A 22,976-nucleotide genomic window follows, 5' to 3' on the forward strand; every position below is an offset into this window, starting at 1 on the left:
GTTACATTTCCTTCTGGCCTTTTCTTTTCCTGGCCAGATTTTTGTGTTCTTTTGCATAGTTGCAAAATAATATATTAAATGGATTATTCTACTTTTTACCATTTCTGTATAAAAAATGTAAAATTTTTATTGTATAAAACAACATGGAAAATTTTTTTACATAAAACTTTTATCACATTTTGCATTATATCCTTAACATGGATTCCCACAAGTGGAAATTTTGGCACATACAGCCAACGAGCTTTCAAAAAGCCACTGCTTCACAATTAAGAGGAAACATCACGAAAACAAAAATGGAAAAAATAGACCAGTTAGAAGTTGAATAGAGAACCATGGACAGCAGCAGCTAACAAGAGCCCTTCTGGGATCAGAGCAAGCCTCAAAAACTTGCCTCAAAACTACCCCTTCTGTGAGTTTGACAGAGAGTAGAATGGTGGTGATGAGGGGCTGGGGGTGAGGGGAGTAGGGGAAGAAGGGAGACGTTGGACAAGGGGTGCAAATTTTCAGTTACAAGGTGAATAAGTTTGGGAGATCTAATGTACAGCATGGTAACTACAGTTAATATACTGTATGCTTGAAACTTGCTGTGAATAGATCTCATGTGTTCTTAACACACACATACAACAGTAACTAGTTGAGAGAGAGGTGATGGATATGTTAGTTAGCTTAATTGTGGCAATCATTCTATAATGTATGTGTGTATCAAAACATCATGTTATATTCCTTAAGTATATATAATTTTTATTTGTCAATCGTACCTCAACAATGCTTGGGTTGGGAAGTAGTATCCCTGCAAAGGGATCAAATGTAATTGGATCAGACTGTGAAGCAAGGTAACCCACAGTTGATTATCAAAATAAATAGAACAGTCAGCTAGCAATTAATAGAGGCTAATAGTTGGATTTGATACCAGTAGGGACAGACCAGCCAGACACTTAACAGGGAGATCAGAGAGAGACAGTCAAAGAGAACCTGGCTAAATCCATTGCATCTTAGTGGGAGGGGCTAGAATGACTGTGTAAATGCCCATGGGAGGGGATCGGGGTAACTATGTGCATACCCTGAGGAGCAACATCAGAGGCTATATACCGCAAGGGAAACAGACATCATAGAAACAGTCCAGACAAATAAATAAGGAAATAAGCCAACCATAACAAGCCCCAAGATGGGGAGGATCAGTATTTAGAGATGCTACAATATATTATTTAAAATTTCTAGTTTTCAACAACAAAAATTTAACCCTCAAAAAGCCAGGAAAATGCAGCCCATCCATAGGAAAATAAAGCAAACAAAAGAAACTGTCTTTTAGAGCAGCTTATTATTTCCTTATTATTAGTCTCTATTTGATGAGACATTGTTATTAGGCCTTCTTTTACTTTTTTCTTTTTTTTTAGTTGACAAATAATAATTATGTATATTTATGGAGTATAATGTGATGTTTTGGTCTCTGTATGTAGACAGATTTGATGTATGTATGGTAGACAGGTTTAATTAAGCTAATAACATATCAATCAACTTATCAACTTATTTTTTGCATGATATCATTAAAATTTTATTCTTTTAGCAATTTTGAATTATACAGTAGATTATTATTAACTGTGGTCACCATGCAGTGTAATAAATCACCAAAACTTATTTCTCCAGTCTAACTAAAACTTTGGACTCTAATCAACATCTCCCCTTTCTCCATCCTTCCTCCTCCCACCATTCTACTCTCTGTTTCTATAAAGTCAGCTTGTTTAGATTCTACTTATAAGTAAGATCATACAGTATTTGTCTTTCTTTGCCTGGCTTATTTCACTTAGCATAATGTCCTCCAATTCCACCCAGGTTGCCATGAATGACAGAATTTTTTTCTTTTTAAAGGCCGTATAGTAGGAGTTCCCAACCCTTGGGCCGCAGACCTGTACCGGCCCGTAGCCTGTTACCACAGACTGATACCAGTCCTAGCTGCACAGCAGGAGGTGAGCGGTGGGTGAGTGAGCATTACTGCCTGAGCTCCACCTCTTGTCAGATCAGCAGTGGCATTAGATTCTCATAAAAGCGTGTACCCTATTGTGAACTGTGCATGCAAGGGATCTAGGTTGCACACTCCTTGTGAGAATCTAACTAATGCCTGATGATCTGAGGTGGAACAGTTTCATCCCAAAACCATCCCCACCCCCACTGCTGTCCATGGAAAAATTGTCTTCCATGAAACCAGTTCCTGGTGACAAAAAGGTTGGGGACCGCTGCTGTATAGTATTCCATTTTGTATATATACCACGTTTTCTTTATCAATTCATCCATTTATGGCCTTACTTTACCTCCTTAAGTATGACTTCCTTTATTTCTTTGAACATATTTAAAAGAGCTGCTTTGGGCTGGGCGTGGTGGCTCATGCCTATAATCCCAGCACTTTGGGAGGCCGAGGCGGGCAGATCACGAGGTCAGGAGATCGAGACCATCCTGGCTAACACGGTGAAACCCTGTCTCTACTAAAAAAAATACAAAAAAATTAGCCAGGCGTGGTGGCAGGTGCTTGTAGTCGCAGCTACTTGGGAGGCTGAGGCAGGAGAATGGCATGAACCTGGGAGGCAGAGCTTACAGTGAGCCGAGATCATGCCACTGCACTCCAGCCTGGGTGGCAGAGTGAGACTCCATCTCAAAAATAAAAAAAAAAAAGAGCTACTAAGTCTGACTGTATATTTTTGCTGTCCTTTCTTCTATCAACTTCTTTAAAAGCTATAACATTTAAAAGTAATAATTGTAACAATATATCATTGGGCTTGTGACATATATAGATGTAAGTGTAAGACTAATATCACTAGTGAGAAAAGGAAGAAAAACAGCTATGTAGGAATAACATTTCTGTATTGAGCTGTAAATAAACAGTTCAACAGTAATAGTTGCAGATGTCAATACCCCACTTTCAATAATGAAGAGAGCAGCTAGGCAGAACATCAACAAGGAAATATAAGATTTCAACAACACAAAAACCAAATTGGCATTAACATAAATATATAAAACACTCTTCCAAAAACAGTAGAATACATAGTCTTCTCAACATGGAAGATCCTCCAGAATAGATCATACATTAGGCCATAATATAAGCCTCAGTAGATTTAAAAGGATTGAACTTATGCAAAATATGTTTTCCCATCACAATGGAATTGTTAGGGATTAATAAAAGAAGAATATTTTGTAAATTCACAAGTATATGAAAATTGAGCAGCACATTCCCAAATAGTGGTGAGTCAAAGAAGAAATCACAAAGGAAAAAAAGAAAATACTCTGAGATTAGTGAAAATGAATGTGTACTGTGTCAAAACATATAGGATGTAGCTAAAGCAGTACTTAGAGGGAAATTTATAGCTATAAATGCCTATCTATATTAAAAAAGAAGAAAACTCTTAAGTCACTAACCTAGCCTTCCACTTAGAACACTGGAAAAAGGGAACAAACTAAACCCACAGCAAGAAGAATGAAAATAATAATCAAGATTAGAACAGAAACTAAGTGAAAACAATCAAGAATCAAAGAAGCCACAAGCTTGTTCTTTCAGAATACCAACAAAATTGACAACTCTTTAGCAAAGTGACAGAGCCAAATTACTAAAATCGGGAATAAGAGAAGGGACATCACTACTAACCTTATAAAAAAAGTATCATAGGGGAATATCATAAACAACTGAATGCCAGAAATTAAATGCTTAGATGAAATCAACAAATTTCCAGAAAAACACAAACTATTAAAACTGACTTAAGGAAAAGTAGAAAATCTGAATAAACCTGTAACCTAAAGAGGTCAAAATAGAAATTTTTAAACTTCCATAAAGTAATACTGAGGCTCAGATGGCTTCAGTTGTGAATTCTTCCAAATGATTCAAGATGCATTGATCCAGCATTTTTGCAAACTCTTCCAAAAGTAGAAGACAACACTTCTTAATGCATTCTATGAAGCCATTATTGCCCTGAGGCCAAAGCCAGACAAAGACCTCACAGGAAAATAAAACTGCAGACCATTATCTCTTATGAATACAGATGAAAAATTCTCGAGAAAATACTATAACACTGAATCCAACAACACATAAAACGAAATTTACACCATCTAGTAGTGTTTATTCCATGAATGCTGGGTTGGTTTAACAACTGAAAAATCAATTAATACATCATCATATCAACAGAATCAAGAACGAAAACCACACAGCCTTCTCAATGGATGCAGAAAAAGCATTTGGTAAAATCCAACATTCTTGCCTGATAAAAACACTCTATAAACTAGAAATAGAAACTTTCTTGACCTCATAAAGGGCACCTATGAAAAAGCCACAGCAAACACTGTACTTAGTGGTGATTGAATGATTTTTCCCTAAGATCAGTATCAAGACAAGAATGCCCACCTTGCCTTTTCTATTCAACACTGTAGCAGAGGTTCTAGGCAGGGCAGTTAGGCAAGAAAAAGAAATAAAAGGCATCTATATTGGAAAAGAAGTAAAACTATCTCTGTTCACAGGTGACATGATCTGAAATATAGAAAATCCTAAGAATCCACTAAAAAAGTATTAGAATTAATGAGCATCAGGGTTGTAGGACACAAGATCAATATCCAGTTATCATATTTCTTATTTCTATACATTAACAATGAACAATCTGAAAAAAAAAATTATATCAAACGGAATTGCATCAAAAAGGGTAGCATTAAAAAAGGACAAATACGGCCAGACGCGGTGGCTTATGCCTGTAATCCCAACACTTCGGGAGGCCAAGGTGGGCAGATCATGAGGTCAGGAGATCAAGACCATCCTGGCTAACATGGTGAAACCCCATCTCTACTAAAAATACAAAAATTAGCTGGGTGTGGTGGCACGTGCCTGTAATCCCAGCTACTTGGGAGGCCGAGGCAGGAGAATCGCTCGAACCAGGGAGTCAGAGGTTGCAGTGAGCCAAGATTATGCCACTGCACTCTGCCTGGTGACAGAGCAAGACTCTGTCTAAAAAAAAAAAGACAAATACTTGTACTTTACAAAACTACAGAACATTGTCAACAGAAATTAAAGGAGACCTAAATAAATGGAAACACATCCCATGTTCATGGGCCAGAACACTTATCATTGTTAAGATGGCATTACTCCCAAAACTGATCCACAAATTTCATGCAATGCTTATCAGAATCCCAGGTGTCTTGTAGAAATTGTCAAACTGATCTAAAATTCATATGGAAGTGCAAGTGAATAGCCAAAACAATCTTGAAAAAGAAAAAGAAAGTTGGAGAATCACACTTTCTGATTTCAAAACTGGCTGCAAAACTGAAGTAATCAAGACAATGTGGTACTAGCATAAGGAAAGACATAGAGGTTGATGGAACAGAATTCAGAGTCCAGAAATGGTTTATACATTTGTGCCCAAATGATTTTTCAAAATACAGGTGCTAGGACAATTCAATGAGGAAAGAATAGTATTTTTAGGAAATGGCGTTGGGACAACCTAATATCTATGTGGAAAAGAATGAAGTTGGATCACATGCAAAGATTAACTGAAAATGAATCATAGGGCTATATGTAACAGCCAAAACTGTATTAAGAAGAAAACACAGAAGTAAATCCTTGTGACCTTGGGTTAGGCAGCAGTTTCTTAAATACACATCAAAAACACAAACAAAAAAAAATAGATTAAGTAGACTTGATCAAAATAAAAAAAAAAACCTTCTGTGCTGCAAATGATATCATCAAGAAAGTGGCAAGACGATGCACAAGATGTGAGAAAACATTTGCAAACCATATATCTGATAAGAGATTCATATTCAAAATATGTAGTGGTGGTTCATGCCTCTAATCCTAGCATTTTGGGAGGCCTAGACAGGAGGATCGTTTGAGCCCAGGAGTTCAAGACCAGCCTGGGCAACATGGCAAAAACCCATCTCTACAAAAAATACAAAAATTAACCAGGTGTGGTGGTGCACAGTTGTATTCCCAGAGACTTGAGAGGCTGAGGTGGGAGGTTTACTTCAGTGAGCCATCTTCATGCCACTGCACTCCAGCCTGGGTGACAGAATGAGACCTTGTCTCAAAAAACAAAAAACTTAATAACGCAACTAAAAAATTAGGCAAAGGATATTAATAGACATTTCTCTACATAAGATATATAAATGGCCAATAAACACATGAAAAGATGCTGAACATCATTAATAGAAAAATGCAAATCAAAACCATACTATTTCACAACCACTAGGATGGCTGTAATCAGAGAGAAGATAAAAAATGTTGACAAAAATGTGGAAAAAGTGAAACCCTCATACATTGCTGGTGGAAATGTAAAATAGTAAGGCAACTTTGTAAAACATTTTGGCAGTTCCTCAAAATGTTAAAAATTAGATTGCCTTACAGCTCATAAATGTCACTTCTATCTATTCAAGAGAAATGAAAACATGTCCATACAAAAACTTGTATACAAATTTTTATGGCAATATTATTTATAATAGTCCCAAAGTATAATAAGTCAAATATTTTTAACTCATGAATAGAGCTGTGGTTTATCTATGCAAGGAATATTATTAGGCAATAAAAGTGATGAAGTTTTGATCCTGCTAAAACATTGATAACTCTTAAAAACATTGTGCTAATAAAGGAAGCCAGTCACAAAAGACCGCATACACATTGTTTGTTTCCGTTTATATGGAATACCCAGCATAAGGCAAATAATAGAAAATAGTTTAGGGGTTGCCTAGGGCCAGAGAAGGTTCTGTGTTGGGTGTTTTTTTTTTTTTTTTTTTTTTTGAGACAGTGTCTCCTTCAGTGGCCGAGGCTGGAGTGCAGTGGTGCCATCTTGGCTCACTGTATCCTCGACTTCTGGGCTCAAGCGATTTCCCACCTCAGCCTGCTGAGTAGCTGGGACTACAGGCCTATGTCACCATGCCTGGCTAAGTTTTTGAATTTTTTGTAGCGATGGAGTTTCACCATGTTGCCCAGGCTGGTCTCAAACTCCTGAGCTCAAGCAATCCACCTACCTTGGCCTCCCAGAGTGCTGGGATTACAAGTGTTAGCCACCATGCCCAACCTTGAGTTTCTTTTTGGGATGATGAAAAAGTTCTCACATTAGATTGTGGTAACGATTGTACAACTGTGTTAATATGCTAAAAATCATTGATGGCATGTGAATTATATTGCAAAAAAGCTATTGTCAAAAAAATCATGGTCCATTTTCTACTCCTGCCAGCAAAGTATATGAGATTGCCATTGCCCAATGTAATGTTCATTAACACAAACTAACAAATTTGCGAATTAGATAGACTAGAACAGTGTCTTTGGTAGAGTTTTTCCAGTTCAGCTGAAAGAGAGTTTGCTCCCAGTATGCATTTAGTAATGACCTTTTTGGTGGTCATGACTAGAGTGGGGAATGTTGGTGGCGTTGATTGGGCAGAGGCCAGGGATACTGCTAAGCATCCTGTAATGCATAGTGCTGCCCCCACTCCAAATAATTATCCAACCCAAAACATCAGTAATGTTGAGGTAAGAAGCCCTGAACTAGTAATGGCATCTTGTTTTAGTTTATTTGATTACTAGTAAGGGAAAATTTTCCCCATACGTTTATAATTTACTCGTATTTCTCCTTTTGTAAATTTTCTGATCATTATCATTTAGCTCATATTTCTCATCAGTTTATATGCGTTCTTTATGTTAGTAGAGATATAAGCTATTAATTTGATTTACTAAGTTTATTTGTCTTCCAGTTGCTTCCTTTCAAATTTTGGTTAAGTTTATATTGACTATCAAAATGTTTATTTTTTTAATGTGATGAAACTTTTTTTTGCATTGTATCTAGCTTAGAAAATTTCCCTACCTACCTATCTCCCTTCCATGTAATTTCATTTTTATTTCTTTTCACTGGAATTTAAAGCTTACCTTTTCAAATTTAACTTTTAAATGCATATAGAATTTGTTATGCATATTACAAGATAAGGAATAATTGTTTTCTAAATACTAGTGACTGTTCTTCCTCCTTTTTAAAAAGCATTTGTCTCACTGAGCATATTTTAAGGCTCAAGATAATTTTCAAAAGGAAGCTTTCCACAAGTTTATGCAAGAGAATATAAGAGATTACTCCTTATATTAATTATAATTATATTTAATTACATTATTAAATATAATTATTAATTATATTAAGAGACTATAAGAGATTACTCTTTATATAAGAATATAAGAGATTACTCCTTATATTCCTTAATTATGGAGTCCAATGACATTCTATAAGCATGTAGCTCACCTAACTCAGGACAAAGCAGTGCTCACAGATATCATCCTGTCAGTCTTGCAGGAGTATATAAAGAAATATCAAAGCTGGTAGTAGAAACTGGTTGCAGTTTGAAATTAATAAGCCTTTTCTTAATGAATTTTCTGATATGATCAGAGAGATGGAGAAAGTGATACTATACATACATGTGTGGTGTGTTTATTTGGTAAGAAGGAGGGACACAATTTCAAATCACATTAAAAGTAGTTGCCAGTTTATAACAGATTATGAAAATTTTGTGAGTCCCTGATAATATAATGGTTAAGTGAATTAATGGGAATAAGTGTAGATATCTTCTTGTTATTGAACAGAGGGAGAATGAGTTAGATTCTGCTCATTCTGAAATTGAACTCCTGAGGAGTCAGATGGCAAATGAGAGAATCTCCATGCAGAATCTAGAAGCTTTGCTGGTGGCCAATCGAGACAAAGAATATCAGTCTCAGATAGCACTTCAAGAAAAAGAATCTGAAATTCAGCTTCTTAAAGAACACCTTTGTTTGGCAGAAAATAAAATGTGAGTTGTTTAGCAATATAAAGTAAAGTCATACATCTTAATTTTTTGGTACTTTAGTAGAATTTTTAAGCTAGAATTTAGAGAATTTGCCTTCTATAATTTGCCTAAGGATCAGAAATACTGTGATTTGCCTAATAGGTGGTACTTTTTCTATTATGTTTTTCTTATCTAAATTTAAGTTTAATGATCTCTACTGATTCTTTCCAACAGAGTTTTGAGTATAATAGAATGTCTGATCTAAAATACTGCCTTTAGGAAATATAATAAAATGAGAAAAAAAATTAACCAGTTTGAAACCAGAAGAATTTTCATATTTAGACCAATATATTGCAACCTAGTGTTTGCATTTGCCACATCATATTTTCTTTTGTACCTATTGCATGTACTGGATACCTAGAAGAACACCTGCATTCACAAAATACAGAAGACTTCCCAGGACATTGATTTTGGCTTCTTTTCTTTCTTTTTCTTTTCTTTTTTTTTTTCTTTTTTTTAGGATCTCTAGCACTCCTAGCACCTTATTAAAAGACATTTGGCTGGAGAATTGGGTGGAATTGCCTCCCTGTATAGTGAATTTTTTTTCTATTAAACTTGATCACCTCTCATAAAAACTGATGGGGGACCCTTAACCCCTGTTCTTACCTGTCCCATCTGTAACACTTTTCATCCAGAGTGTGTAACACTCTGTCCTCACATCTGAGGTCAGGACATGGGGAAGGATAAGAAGCATGGTCTCAGCAATCAGCCACTCCTAGGAGCCCCTGACTAGGCAAGGGCTTCAGAGCCAGGGCCAGTTTCCTTCAGAAACTGTTTTCAGGTTATAGTGGCGGTGACTGAGTCCTTCTTTTCCATTACTGTAGCTAGCCTATTATGATTCCTTCAACAGGTTTTGCAGGATCACTTTCTCAGGATGGTAGGTGGAAATCTACCTTCGTGAAATACGCCAAAACTTCCACCCTAAGGGCTATACTCTGTTTTAGGCTGGCTGGTAAATACTAACACTTAGAATTAGCATGAGAAGTGTTTGTTATTAGTCTCTAAAGTTTAGATTTCAGCAGTCTATGATACTATCCTGAAAGCAAGTGAAGAGGATAGAATGTTCTGTGTGAGTGGCATTCATCAATGTTTATCTTCCCTATGATATTGTGCCTTATTACAGGTTTTTTGAGGCATTTTTTAGCCTTAAGGAAGATTCTATTAAATTGAAGATTGTGTATGTCAAATTTCATTATAAGGCACTTGGTTGAATAGATATATATAAAACAGACCATATTAATCATGGAGCTAGTGAATTCCGGTGTTAATTATTTGATCATACCACTACTTTATAGAATACCTCTAAGTACTTACATAAAAAACAATTTATAGTAAGTAGTATAGACAGATGATGTACAATATGTTCCCACAGGGAAGCTGAAACAGAGAAGGATTAACTAATTAAATGGGACTGGGATTGCTTAGGCTTTTCAAGTAGGCTACTCTGCATACTTACTTTGTCTAACATGGGCGTATTTTAGATGTACTAATAAATCTGGCCATGAAAATCACAATGTGATTTGGATCCAGCTGAGAAACCACTATCAATATGGTTTCATGTACCCCAGAACCATAGCCATATTTTAAGTTTAGTCAACTATAACGCTTATCTTCTTTTAAACAGGGCCATCCAGAGTAGAGATGTGGCCCAGTTCAGAAATGTTGTCACACAATTGGAAGCTGATTTAGACATTACCAAAAGACAACTAGGAACAGAGCGCTTTGAAAGGTAAGTTTATCTCTATGCAAGCTCAAAAACAATGCTTTTCAGCATGGAAAGCATTGTTTCTTAGGTAACAAGAGGTTTTAGTTCCTTCATGATGGTTAGATTTTCAAGTATGAATTGAGCTAGTTTTATGATAGTTTTAATAATTTTGCTGGATATAAAATTTAAAGCATCACTATTTTGCTTTAGGGAGAGGGCCGTACAAGAACTTCGCCGCCAAAATTATTCAAGTAATGCTTATCATATGAGTTCTACAATGAAGCCAAATACAAAATGTCATTCACCAGAACGTGCTCACCATCGATCTCCTGACCGAGGCCTAGATCGATCATTAGAAGAGTGAGTCTGTTTAAGGATCCATTCTCTTGAGATCAAATAGCAGTATCTAGTAGAGTGAACATTTGGGGTAATAAGGAAACTCAATAGTCTATCTTTAATAGTGATATTTAAACATGATTACCAAGATATATTGATATAAAATACAGGATTTTGATAATTAAATTAGAATTATATATATTATACTAAAGTCAAAGGTCTAATATTTTATCTGTTTGCATAAATTATATATTTTTTTATTTCCATGGTTTTGGGGGAACAGGTGGTTTTTTGTTACACGGATAAGTTCCTTAGCAGTAATTTTTGAGATTTTGGTGCATCCAACACCCAAACAGTGTGCACTGTACCCATTGTGTACTCCTTTATTCCTCACTCTTCTCCCATCCTTCCCCCTGAATCCCCAAAGTCCAATGTATCATTCTTATAACTTTCACCCTCATAGCTTAACTCTCACTTAAAGTGAGAACATATGATATTTGGTTTTCCATTCCTGAGTTACTTCCCTTAGAATAATGGTCTCCAACTCCATCCAGGTTGCTGTGAATGCCATTATTTCGTTCCTTTTTATGGCTGAGTAGTATTCCCTGGTGTATTTATACCACATTTTCTTTATCCACTTGTTGGTCAATGGGCATTTAGGCTGGTTCCATATTTTTGCAATTGCAAATTATGCTGCTACAAACATGCGTGTGCAAGTATCTTTTTTCATATAATGACTTTTTTTCCTCTGAATAGATACCCAGTAGTTGGATAGATGGATCAAATGGTAGTTATACTTTTAGTTCTAAATGGAATCTCTGTACTGTTTTCCTTAGTGGTTGTACTAGTTTCCATTTCCACCAGCAGTGTAAATGAAAACATTCCCTTTTCACCACATCTATGCCAACATCTATGCTTTTTGATTTTTTAATTATGGCCATTCTTGAAGGAGTAAGGTAGGTATCTCATTGTGGTATTAATTTGCATTTCCCTGATAATTAGTGTTGATGAGCATCTTTTCATATGTTTGTTGGGCATTTGTATATATTCTTTTGAGAATTGTTTATTCATGTCCTTAGCCCACTTTTTGATGGGATTATGTTTTGTTTTGTTTTTTCTTGCTGATTGTTTGACTTCCTTGTAGATTCCAGATATTAGTCCTTTGCTGGATGCACGTTTGGGAAGATTTTCTCCCACTCTGTGGGTTGTCTGTTTACTCTGCTGATTATTTCTTTTGCTGTGCAGAAGCTTTTTAGTTTAATTAAGTCCCATCTATTTATATTTGTTTTTGTTTCATTTGCTTTTGGGTTCTTGGTCATGAAATCTTTGCCTAAGCCAAAGTTCAGAAGACCTTTACCAATGTTATCTTCTAGAATTTTTATGGTTTCAGATGTTAGATTTAGGTCTTTGATCATCTTGAGTTGATTTTTTATAAGGTGAGAGATGAGGATCCAGTTTCATTCCTCTACATGTGGCTTCCCAATTATCCCAGCACCATTTGTTGAATAAGATGTCCTTTCCCCACTTTATGTTTTTGTTTGCTTTGTCAAAAATCAGTTGGCTGTAAGTATTTGGCTTCATTTCTGGGTTCTCTATTCTGTTTCATTGGTCTATGTGCCTATTTTTATATCAGTACCATGCTGTTTTGATAACTATAGTCTTGTAGTATAGTTTGAAGTCAGGTAATGTGATGCCTCCAGATTTGTTCTTTTTGCTTAGTCTTGCTATGTGGGGTCTTTTGAGGTTCCATATGAATTTTAGGATTGTTTTCCTAGTTCTGTGAAGAATGATTATGGTACTTTGATTGGAACTGCACTGAATTTGCATATTGCTTTTGGCAGTACGGTCGTTTTTACAATATTGATTCTCCACGAGCATGGGATGTGTTTCCATTTGTTTGTGTCATCAGTGACTTCTTTCAGCAGTGTTTTGTAGTTTTCCTTGTAGAATTCTTTCACCACCTTGATTAGGTATATTCCTAAGTTGGTGTTTTTGTTTGTTTGTTTGTTTTTTGCTGCCATTGTAAAAGGAGTTGAGTTATTGATTTGTTTCTCAGCTTGATTGCTGTTGGTGTATAGCAGTGCTACTGATTTGTGCACATTAATTTTGTATCCTGAAACTTTACTGAATTCATTTATCAGATCTGGGAGCTTTTTGGATGAGTCTGTAGGGTTTTCTAGGTATATGATCATATCGTCAGTGAACAGTGATAGTTTGACTCTACTGATGTAGGTGCCCTTTATTTGTTTCTCTTGTGTGATCGCTCTGTCTAGGACTTCAGATACTATGTTGAATAGAAGCGATGAAAGTGGGCATCCTTGTCTTGTTCCAGTTCTCGGGGGGAATGCTTTCAACTGTCCCCATTCAGTATAATGTTGGCTGTGTGTGTGTCATAGATAGCTTTTATTACCTATCTATGTGAAGTGTGTGTCCCTCCTATACCAATTTTGCTGAGGGTTTTAACCATAAAGGGATGCTGGATTTTGTCAAATGCTTTTTCTGCATCTATTAAGATGATCACATGATTTCTGTTTTTAAGTTTGTTTATGTGATCTGTCACATTTATTGACTTGCATATGTTAAACCATTGCTGCATACCTGGTATGCAACTCACTTGGTCATGGTGTATTATCTTTTTGATATGCTGTTGGATTCAGTTAGCAAATTTGATGTTTAGGACTTCTGCATCTATGTTCATCAGGGATATTGGTCTATAGTTTTCACTTTTTGTTATGTCCTTTCCTAGCTTTGGAATTAGGGTGATACTGGCTTCATAGGATGATTTAGGGAGGATTCCCTCTTTCTCTATCTTGTGCAGGAGTGTTCTATAGGATTGGTACCAATTCTTCTTTGACTGTCTGATGGAATTCAGCTGTGAATCCATCTGGTCCTGGACTTTTTTTATTGGCAATTTTTTATTACTGTTTTAATCTCTCTACTTGTTACTGGTCTGTGCAGAGTTTCTATGTCTTCCTGATTTAATCTGGGAGAGTTGTATATCTCCAGGAATTTATCCATCTCCTCTAGATTTTCTAGTTTGTGTGTGTAAAGGTGTTCATAGTAGCCTCGAATGATCTTTTGTATTTCTGTGGTATTGGTTGTAATATCTCCCGTTTCATTTCTCATTGAGCTAATTTGGATCTTCTCTCTTCTTTTCTTGGTTAATCTCGCTAGTGGTCTATCAATTTTGTTTATCTTTTCAAAGAACCAGCTTTTTGTTTGATTTATCTTTTGTAATTTTTTTGTCTCATTTTCATTTAATTCTGCTCTGATCTTTGTTATTTCTTTTCTTCTGCTGGGTTTAGGTTTGGTTTGTTCTTGTTTCTCTAGTTCCTTCAGGTGTGACCTTAGAGTGTCTATTTGTGCTCTTTCAAACTTTCTGATGTAGGCACTAAATGCTATGAACTTTTCTCTTAGTACTACTTTTGGTGTATCCCAGAGGTTTTGATAAGTTTTTTCACTGTTATCTCTCAGTTCAAAGAAGTTTTTAATTTCCATCTTGATTTCATTGTTGACCCAAAGATCACTCAAGATCAGATGATGATGATGATGATGATAATTATTAATTTTTTTGAGATGGAATCTTGCTCTGTTGCTCAGGCTGGAGTGCAGTGGCATGATCTCAGCTCACTGCAACCTCTGCTCCCCAGGTTCAAGCAGTTCTCCTGCCTCAACCTCCCAAGTAGCTGGGAATACAGGCATGCGCCACAATGCCGGGCTTATTTTTATTTTTATTTATTTATTTTTTTTTTGAGACAGAGTCTCGCTCTGTTGCCCAGGCTGGAGTGCAATGGCACAATCTCGGCTCACTGCAACCTCCATCTCCCAGGTTCAAGTGATTCTTGTGCCTCAGACTCCCAAGTAGCTGAGATTACAGACGTCTGCTACCATGCCTGGCTAATTTTTTTGTGTGTTTTTAGTAGAGTCAGGGTTTCACCATGTTGGCCAGGCTGGTCTTGAACTCCTGGCCTCAGGTGATCTGCCTGCCTCAGTCTCCCAAAGTGCTGGGATTACAGGCATGAGGCACTGTGCCCAGCCTTAATTTTTGTATTTTTAGTAGAGACAGGGTTTCTCCATGTTGGCCAGGCTGATTTTGAACTCCTGACCTCAAGTGATCCGCCTGTCTTCGCCTCCCAAAATGCTGGGATTACAGGCATGAGCCCCTGCACCCACCATCAAGAGCAGATTATTTAATGTCCATGTATTTTTATAGTTTTGAGGGTTCCTTTTGGAGGTAATTTCCACTTGTATTCCACTGTGGTTTAAGAAGATACTTCAGGCTGGGTGCGATGGCTCACGCCTGTAATCCCAGCACTTTGGGGGGCAGAGGCAGGCGGATCACGACATCAGGAGATTGAGACCATCCTGGCTAACATGGTAAAACCCGTCTCTACTAAAAATACAAAAAATTAGCCAGGCGTGGTGGCGGGCACCTGTAGTCCCAGCCACTCGGGAGGCTGAGGCAGGAGAATGGTGTGAACCCAGTGGGTGGAGCTTGCAGTGAGCCGAGATTGCGCCACAGCACTCCAGCCTGAGCAACAGAGCAAGATTTCATCTCAAAAAAATTAATAATTATTATTATTATTGTCATCATCATCATCATCATCTGATCTTAAATGATCTTTGGGTCAACAATGAAATCAAGATGGAAATTTAAAACTTCTTTGAACTGAGAGGTAATAGTGAAACACAACTTATCAAAACCTCTGGGATACACCAAAAGTAGTACTAAGAAAAGTTCATAGCATTTAGTGCCTACATCAGAAAGTTTGAAAGAGCACAAATAGACACTCTAAGGTCACACCTGAAGGAACTAGAGAAACAAGAACAAACCAAACCTAAACCCAGCAGAAGAAAAGAAATAACAAAGATCAGAGCAGAACTCAACGAAAATGAGACAAAAAAATTACAAAAGATAAGTTAAAGAAGAAGATACTTTATATAAATCTGATTTTCTTAAAATTATTGAGACTTGCTTTGTGTCCTATCATATGTTCAATCTTGGAGATTGTTCCATGTGCCGAAGAAAAGAATTTATATTCTGCAGTTGTTGGGTAGAATGTTCTGTAAATACCTGTTAAGTCCGTTTGTTCTAGGGTATAGTTTAAGTTCATTGTTTCTTTGACTTTCTGTATTGATGACCTGTCTAGTGCTGTCAGTGTAGTATTGAAGTCTCCCACTATTATTGTGTTGCTGTGCATCTCATTTCCTAGGTCTAATAGTAATTGTTTTCTAAATTTGGGAGCTCCAGTGTTAGGTGCATATACATTTAGAATTGCAATATTTTCCTTTTGGACTATTCTTTTTATCATTATATAATGTCCCTCTTTTTCTTTTTTTTACTGATGTTGCTTTAAAGTCTGTTTTGTCTGATATAAGAATAGCTACTCTTGCTCACTTTCCATTTGCGTGGAATATCTTTTTCCACCCCTTAACCTTAAGTTTATGTGAGTCCTTATGTGTTAGGTGAGTCTCTTGAAGATAGCAGATACTTAGTCAGTGAATTTTTATCCATTCTGCCATTCCGTATCTTTTAAGTGGACTATTTAGGCTCTTTACATTCAACATTAGTATTAAGATGTTAGGTACTGTTCTATTCATCACATTAGTTGTTGCCTTAATACCTTGTTTTGGTGTTTTTTTCCCCCATCGTGTTATTGTTTTATGGGCCCTGTGAGATTTATGTCATAAGGAGCTTCTATTTTGATGTATTTTGAGGTTTTGTTTCAAGATTTAGAACTCCTTTAAACAGTTCTTGTAGTGCTGGTTTAGTAGTGGCAAATTCTCTCAGCATGTCTGAAAATGACTTTATCTTTCCTTCATTATGTAGCTTAGTTTTGCTGGATACAAAATTCTTGGCTGTTTCATAAGGCTAAAGATGGGACCCTAATCCCTTCTGGCTTGCAGGGTTTCTGCTGAGAAATCTGGTGTTAATGTGATAGGTTTTCCTTTATAGTTTATCTTGATGCTTTTGTCTCACAGGTCTTAAGATTCTTTCCTTTGTCTTGACTTTGGGTATCCTGATGACTTTGTGCCTAGGTGATGATCTTTTTGCAATGAATTTCCCAGGTGTTCTTTGAGCTTCTTGTGTTTGGAGGTCTAGATCTCCAAACCCTTTACCCATACTCATTATTTAAAAAATTTTACCCCATTTGTTTTCTTATATACACATGTGGTGGCTCATGTGCTCACATGCTTGCATGTTTCTTCACAGACACACACACTTGCACACACACTCACAGAGGCTCATTTAAAAATATAAACAAAACTCCAAACCATGCCCACAGGTTTCATCCTTGCTTTCTTCCATTACTTATATATATGTTCTTTCTTCTACAGTGAGAACCTTGGCTCAACATTAACATGTTTACTCAACAATATCAATGTAGTTACTAATTTACTCAATCCCAGAATGCATCTACAATAGTTTCAAAATTTCTTCACTGATGTCACCACAATAAACAGGCCAACTTTTTTTTGAGACAGGGTCTCGCTCTGTCACCCAGGCTGGAGTGCGGTGGCGCGATCTCGGCTCACTGCAAGCTCCACCTCCCAGGTTCACGCCATTCTCCTGCCTCAGCCTCCTGCGTAGCTGGGACTACAGGCACCTGCCACAATGCCCGGCTAATTTTTTGTATTTTTAGTAGAGATGGGGTTTTCACCATGTTAGCCAGGATGGTCTCGATCTCCTGAACAGGCCAACTTTTTAAAAGCTCAGAATCTGTTTGCAGTTCTTCCTTCTTATGCCTGTATGCTACCTTGCCCAAGTCTTGAGAGCATTTAGTTAAATACTGAGTTTGTAACTTACTTGGATTAATTTTTTTCCATCTTTTATTTTGGTCATGGTATTCATTGTAAGTAACATTGGATTCATTTGTTTCAATTTGCTTTCATTTTTCATATTTCCACTTCCTAGTTTTTTCCTCAACTTAATTTTATTTTTGAATATGTAGATTAGCATGCTTTTAAAGGTCAACACTCTGCAAAAAATAATACTAAGAGAAGTGTCACTTTCTCTTTATGCCTTCCATCCCATCAGCCATGCCTCCACCCCCTTTCTTTGTGGTTTTGTGCTAATGATACACAGATACATATCTTTCTTTGTTTATGCAAAAAGTAGCATGCTTCTTTGCACTTTGCTTTTCTCACTTAACACTATCTCCTGGAAATCTCTCCATATTGATTCATAGAGATTCTCCTTAGTCCTTTTTTTCAGGTGCACACTACTCCAGTGTATGGATGTACCATAGTTATGCAACCCACCTCCTAAACTTGGACATTTAGGTAGTTTCCAATAATTTGCAATTACATACAAGGCTGTAATGAATAATCTTGTACATATGTATTTTCATGTTGTTGCAGTATCTTCAGAATAAATTCCTAGAAGTGGGATTGCTGGGTCAATGGGTAAATACACATATAGTTTTGTTAGACAGTGCCACATTCCCCTCCATTTTGCAGTCCCTTCAGCAATGTGTGAAAGTACTGTTTCCCCACAGTGTCACTAATAGAACACACTGTCAAGCTTTTGAATTTGTGCCACTGTGGTGGATGAGAAATGGTATTTCAGTGTAGCTTTAATTTGCATTTCTCTTATTGTGAGTGAAGTTGAATATCTTTTCATAGGTTTAAGGGCTATTATTATATCTCTTTTTGGGAATTAGCTATTCCTTTCTTCACCTATTTTTCTAATGGACTTTAGATCTTTTTGTTAAAAAAAATTTTAGTACATTTCAGAAATTATCTCTTTATTGGTGTTATATGCTACAAATATTTTCTCACTTTTTTGTCATTTGTCTTTTAATCTTACTGTATTGCCTTTTTCTCTATAAAGAGTTTTTATTTTTGTGTAGTCAGATTTTAAACCTTTTCCTTTAATGCATCTGGATTTCTATTCATAGTTAGCAAATCTTTCTCTCTCCCCAGATAGTAGAGGAATGTTTTCTTTTAGTACTTGTATATTTTTACTTTTTACATTTAGATATCTGATTCATTTGGAGTTTATTTTATGTATGGTTTGAGAAATGGATCTAATTTTATCTTTTTCCAACTGACTATCAAGTTGCAAGATCATTGATTTAAAAGACTCTTTGTCCCAGTCATTCAGATCTCTTTTTGGACTTTCTATTTCTATTCCATTGATCTGCCTATTCATGTGCAGTCCCACACTATTTAATTATAGAGGCTATGTGGTATTTTTAATTCTGTAGGGATAGCTCAGTGGTGTGCTGATAAACTGGCTTTCCAAAGGAGAGGAGGGGGAGGCCCTGATCTGTAGCACTTGCCAATTTCTGTGGTGTAAATACCTCCACTTTTTCATTTTTTGCAGATCTTTTATGTCACTGTTTAATATTTGTTCATCTGACCTGTTTTATATCAAGAGTGGTGTTCTAAAGTCTCCTATTATTAGTATGTTTTAATTGCTTTTTCCATATCCTCTAAATTTCGCTTTATATAGGTGGTTTGCTGTTTTATTTGTTGCATTGATATTCTGAACTGTCATTCTTCATCATGGAATGTGGCTTTTATAAAGTGTCCTTTTCTGATGCATTTAGATTTTTTTCTTTTGCTGAACTCTACTTTGTCTGGTATTAGTGTTGCCACTCCTATTTTCATGTTTCTATTTACATGGTAAATATTTTTAACTTTTTTGAGTAACTGCATTTTAAATATATCTCTTATATACAGTATGGATTTGAGTTTTGCTTTATGAGTCATTGTGAATTTTTTTGAGAAATTTACACTCTTTTTTATTATTTATTCTTATACTTTAAGATCTAGGGTGCATGTGCACAATGTGCAGGTTTGTTACATATGTATACATGTGCCATGTTGCTGTGCTGCACCCATTAACTCGTCATTTACATTAGGTATTCCTCCTAATGCTATCCCTCCCCCCTCCTCCCACCCCACAACAGGCCCCAGTGTATGATGCTCCCCTTCCTGTGTCCAAATGTTCTCATTGTTCAATTCCCACCTGTGAGTGAGAACATGCGGCATTTGGTTTTCTGTCATTGTGATAGTTTGCTCAGAATGATGGTTTCCAGCTTCATCCATGTCCCCACAAAGGACATAAGCTCATTTTTTATGGCTGCATAGTATTCCATGGTGTATATGTGCCAGGTTTTCTTAATCCAGTCTATCATTGATGGACATTTGTGTTGGTTCCAAGTCTTTGCTATTGTGAATAGTGCCACAATAAACATACGTGTGCATGTGTCTTTGTAATAGCATGATTTATAATCCTTTGGGTATATACCCAGTAATGGGATGGCTGGGTCAAATGGTATTTCTAGTTCTAGATCCCTGAGGAATCACCACACTGTCTTCTACAATGGTTGAACTAGTTTACACTCCCACCAACAGTGTAAAAGTGTCTCTGTTTCTCCACATCCTCTGCAGTACCTGTTGTTTCCTGACTTTTTAATTATCGCCATTCTAACTGGTGTGAGATGGTATCTCATTGTGGTTTTGATTTGCATTTCTCTAATGGCCAGTGATGATGAGTATTCTTTCATGTGTCTTTTGGCTGCATAAATGTCTTCTTTTGAGAAGTGTCTGTTCATATCCTTTGCCCACTTTTTGATGGGGTTGTTTGTTTTTTTCTTGTAAATTTGTTGAAGTTCTTTGTAGATTCTGGATATTAGCCCTTTGTCAGATGGGTAGATTGCAAAAATTATCTCCCATTCTGTAGATTGCCTGTTCACTCTGATGGTAGTTTCTTTTGCTGTGCAGAAGCTCTTGAGTTTAATTAGATCTTATTTGTCAATTTTGGCTTTTGTTACCATTGCTTTTGGTGTTTTAGACATGAAGTCCTTGCCCATGCCTATGTCCTGAATGGTATTGCCTAGATTTTCTTCTAGGGTTTTTATGGTTTTAGGTCAAACATTTAAATCTTTAATCCATCTTGAATTAATTTTTGTATAAGGTGTAAGGAAGGGATCCAGTTTCAGCTTTCTACATATGGCTAGCCAGTTTTCCCAGCATCATTTATTAAATTGAGAATCCTTTCCCCATTTCTTGTTTTTGTCAGGCTTGTCAAAGATCAGATGGTTGTGGATGTGTGATATTATTTCTGAGGGCTCTGTTCTGTTCCATTGATCTATATCTCTGTTTTGGTACCAGTACCATGCTGTTTTGGTTACTGTAGCCTTGTAGTATAGTTTGAAGTCAGGTAGCATGATGCCTCCAGCTTTGTTCTTTTGGCTTAGGATTGCCTTGGCAATGCGGGCTCCTTTTTGGTTCCATATGAACTTTAAAGTAGTTTTTTCCAATTCTGTGAAGAAAGTCATTGGTAGCTTGATGGGGATGGCATTAAATCTATAAATTACCTTGGGCAGTATGGCCATTTTCACAATATTGATTCTTCCTACCCATGAGCATGGAATGTTCTTCCATTTGTTTGTATCCTCTTTTATTTCCTTGAGCTGTGGTTTGTAGTTCTCCTTGAAAGGTCCTTCACATCCCTTGTAAGTTGGATTCCTAGGTATTTTATTCTCTTTGAAGCAATTGTGAATGGGAGTTCACTCGTGATTTGGCTCTCTGTCCGTTATTGGTGTGTAGGAATGCTTGTGATTTTTGCACATTGATTTTGTATCCTGAGACTTTGCTGAAGTTGCTTATCAGCTTAAGGAGATTTTGGGCTGAGACGATGGCGTTTTCTAAATATACAATCATGTCATCTGCAAATAGGGACAATTTGATTTCCTCTTTTCCTAACTGAATACCCTTTATTTCTTTCTCCTGCCTAATTGCCCTGGCCAGAACTTCCAACACTATGTTGAATAGGAGTGGTGAGAGAGGGCATCCCTGTCTTGTGCCAGTCTTCAAAGGGAATGCTTCCAGTTTTTGCCCATTCAATATGATATTGGCTGTGGGTTTGTCATAGATAGCTCTTATTGTTTTGAGATACATCCCATCAATACCTAGTTTATTGAGAGTTTTTAGCATGAAGGGCTGTTGAATTTTGTCAAAGGCCTTTGCATTTATTGAGATACTCATGTGGTTTTTGTCTTTGGTTCTGTTTATATGATGGATCACATTTATTGATTTCCATATGTTGAGCCAGTTTTGCATCCCAGCAATGAAGCCCACTTGATCATGGTGGATAAGCTTTTTGATGTGCTGCTGATTCGGTTTGCCAGTATTTTATTGAGGATTTTTGCATCGATGTTCATTAGGGATATTGGTCTAAAATTCTCCTTTTTTGTTGTGTCTCTGCCAATCTTTGGTATCAGGATGATGCTGGCCTCATAAAATGAGTTGGGGAGGATTCACTCTTTTTCTTTTTTTATTTTATTTTATTATTATTATACTTTAAGTTTTAGGGCACATGTGCACAATGTGCAGGTTTGTTACATATGTATACATGTGCCATGTTGGCGTGCTGCACCCAATAACTCGTCATTTAGCATTAGGTATATCTCCAAATGCTATCCCTCCCCCATCCCCCCACCCCACAGCAGTCCCCCGAGTGTGATGTTCCCATTCCTGTGTCCATGTGTTCTCATTGTTCAATTCCCACCTATGAGTGAGAACATGCGGTGTGTGGTTTTTTGTCCTTGCCATAGTTTGCTGAGAATGATGGTTTCCAGTTTCATCCATGTCCCTACAAAGGACATGAACTCATCATTTTTTATGGCTGCATAGTATATTTTATGGCTGCATGTGCCACATTTTCTTAATCCAGTCTATCATTGTTGGACACTTGGGTTGGTTCCTAGTCTTTGCTATTGTGAATAGTGCCGCGATAAACATACGTGTGCATGTGTCTTTATAGCAGCATGATTTATAATCCTTTGGGTATATACCCAGTAATGGGATGGCTGGGTCAAATGGTATTTCTAGTTCTAGATCCCTGAGGAATCGCCACACTGACTTCCACAGTGGTTGAACTAGTTTACAGTCCCACCAACAGTGTAAAAGTGTTCCTATTTCTCCACATCCTCTCCAGCACCTGTTGTTTCCTGACTTTTTAATGATCACCATTGTAACTGGTGTGAGATGGTATCTCATTGTGGTTTTGATTTGCATTTCTCTGATGGCCAGTGATGATGAGCATTTTTTCATGTGTCTTTTGGCTGCAAAAATCTCTTCTTTTGAGAAGCGTCTGTTCATA

General features: G+C 36.8%; 1 protein-coding gene across 33 annotated transcripts in view; it reads left to right on the forward strand.

Annotated features, from left to right (window-relative positions):
- The window catches only part of TSGA10 (testis specific 10), a 165,820-nt gene that overhangs the window by 133,602 nt on the left and 9,242 nt on the right, over window positions 1-22,976 (forward strand). For 31 of the 33 annotated variants that reach the window (XM_054678028.2, XM_063789488.1, XM_063789495.1 and 28 more), the window contains 3 exons: window positions 8,579-8,781; window positions 10,442-10,546; window positions 10,733-10,882. In XM_054678028.2, the coding sequence (XP_054534003.1) occupies window positions 8,579-8,781; window positions 10,442-10,546; window positions 10,733-10,882 (458 nt within the window). Of the gene's footprint in view, window positions 1-1,866; window positions 1,965-8,578; window positions 8,782-10,441; window positions 10,547-10,732; window positions 10,883-22,976 lie in introns of those variants that run through there. The other 2 variants (XR_010149296.1, XM_016949074.4) reach the window with 2 other exon arrangements.

This window comes from Pan troglodytes, chromosome 12 (genome assembly GCF_028858775.2).
Source record: "Pan troglodytes isolate AG18354 chromosome 12, NHGRI_mPanTro3-v2.0_pri, whole genome shotgun sequence".
Taxonomy (NCBI): Eukaryota; Metazoa; Chordata; class Mammalia; order Primates; family Hominidae; genus Pan; species Pan troglodytes.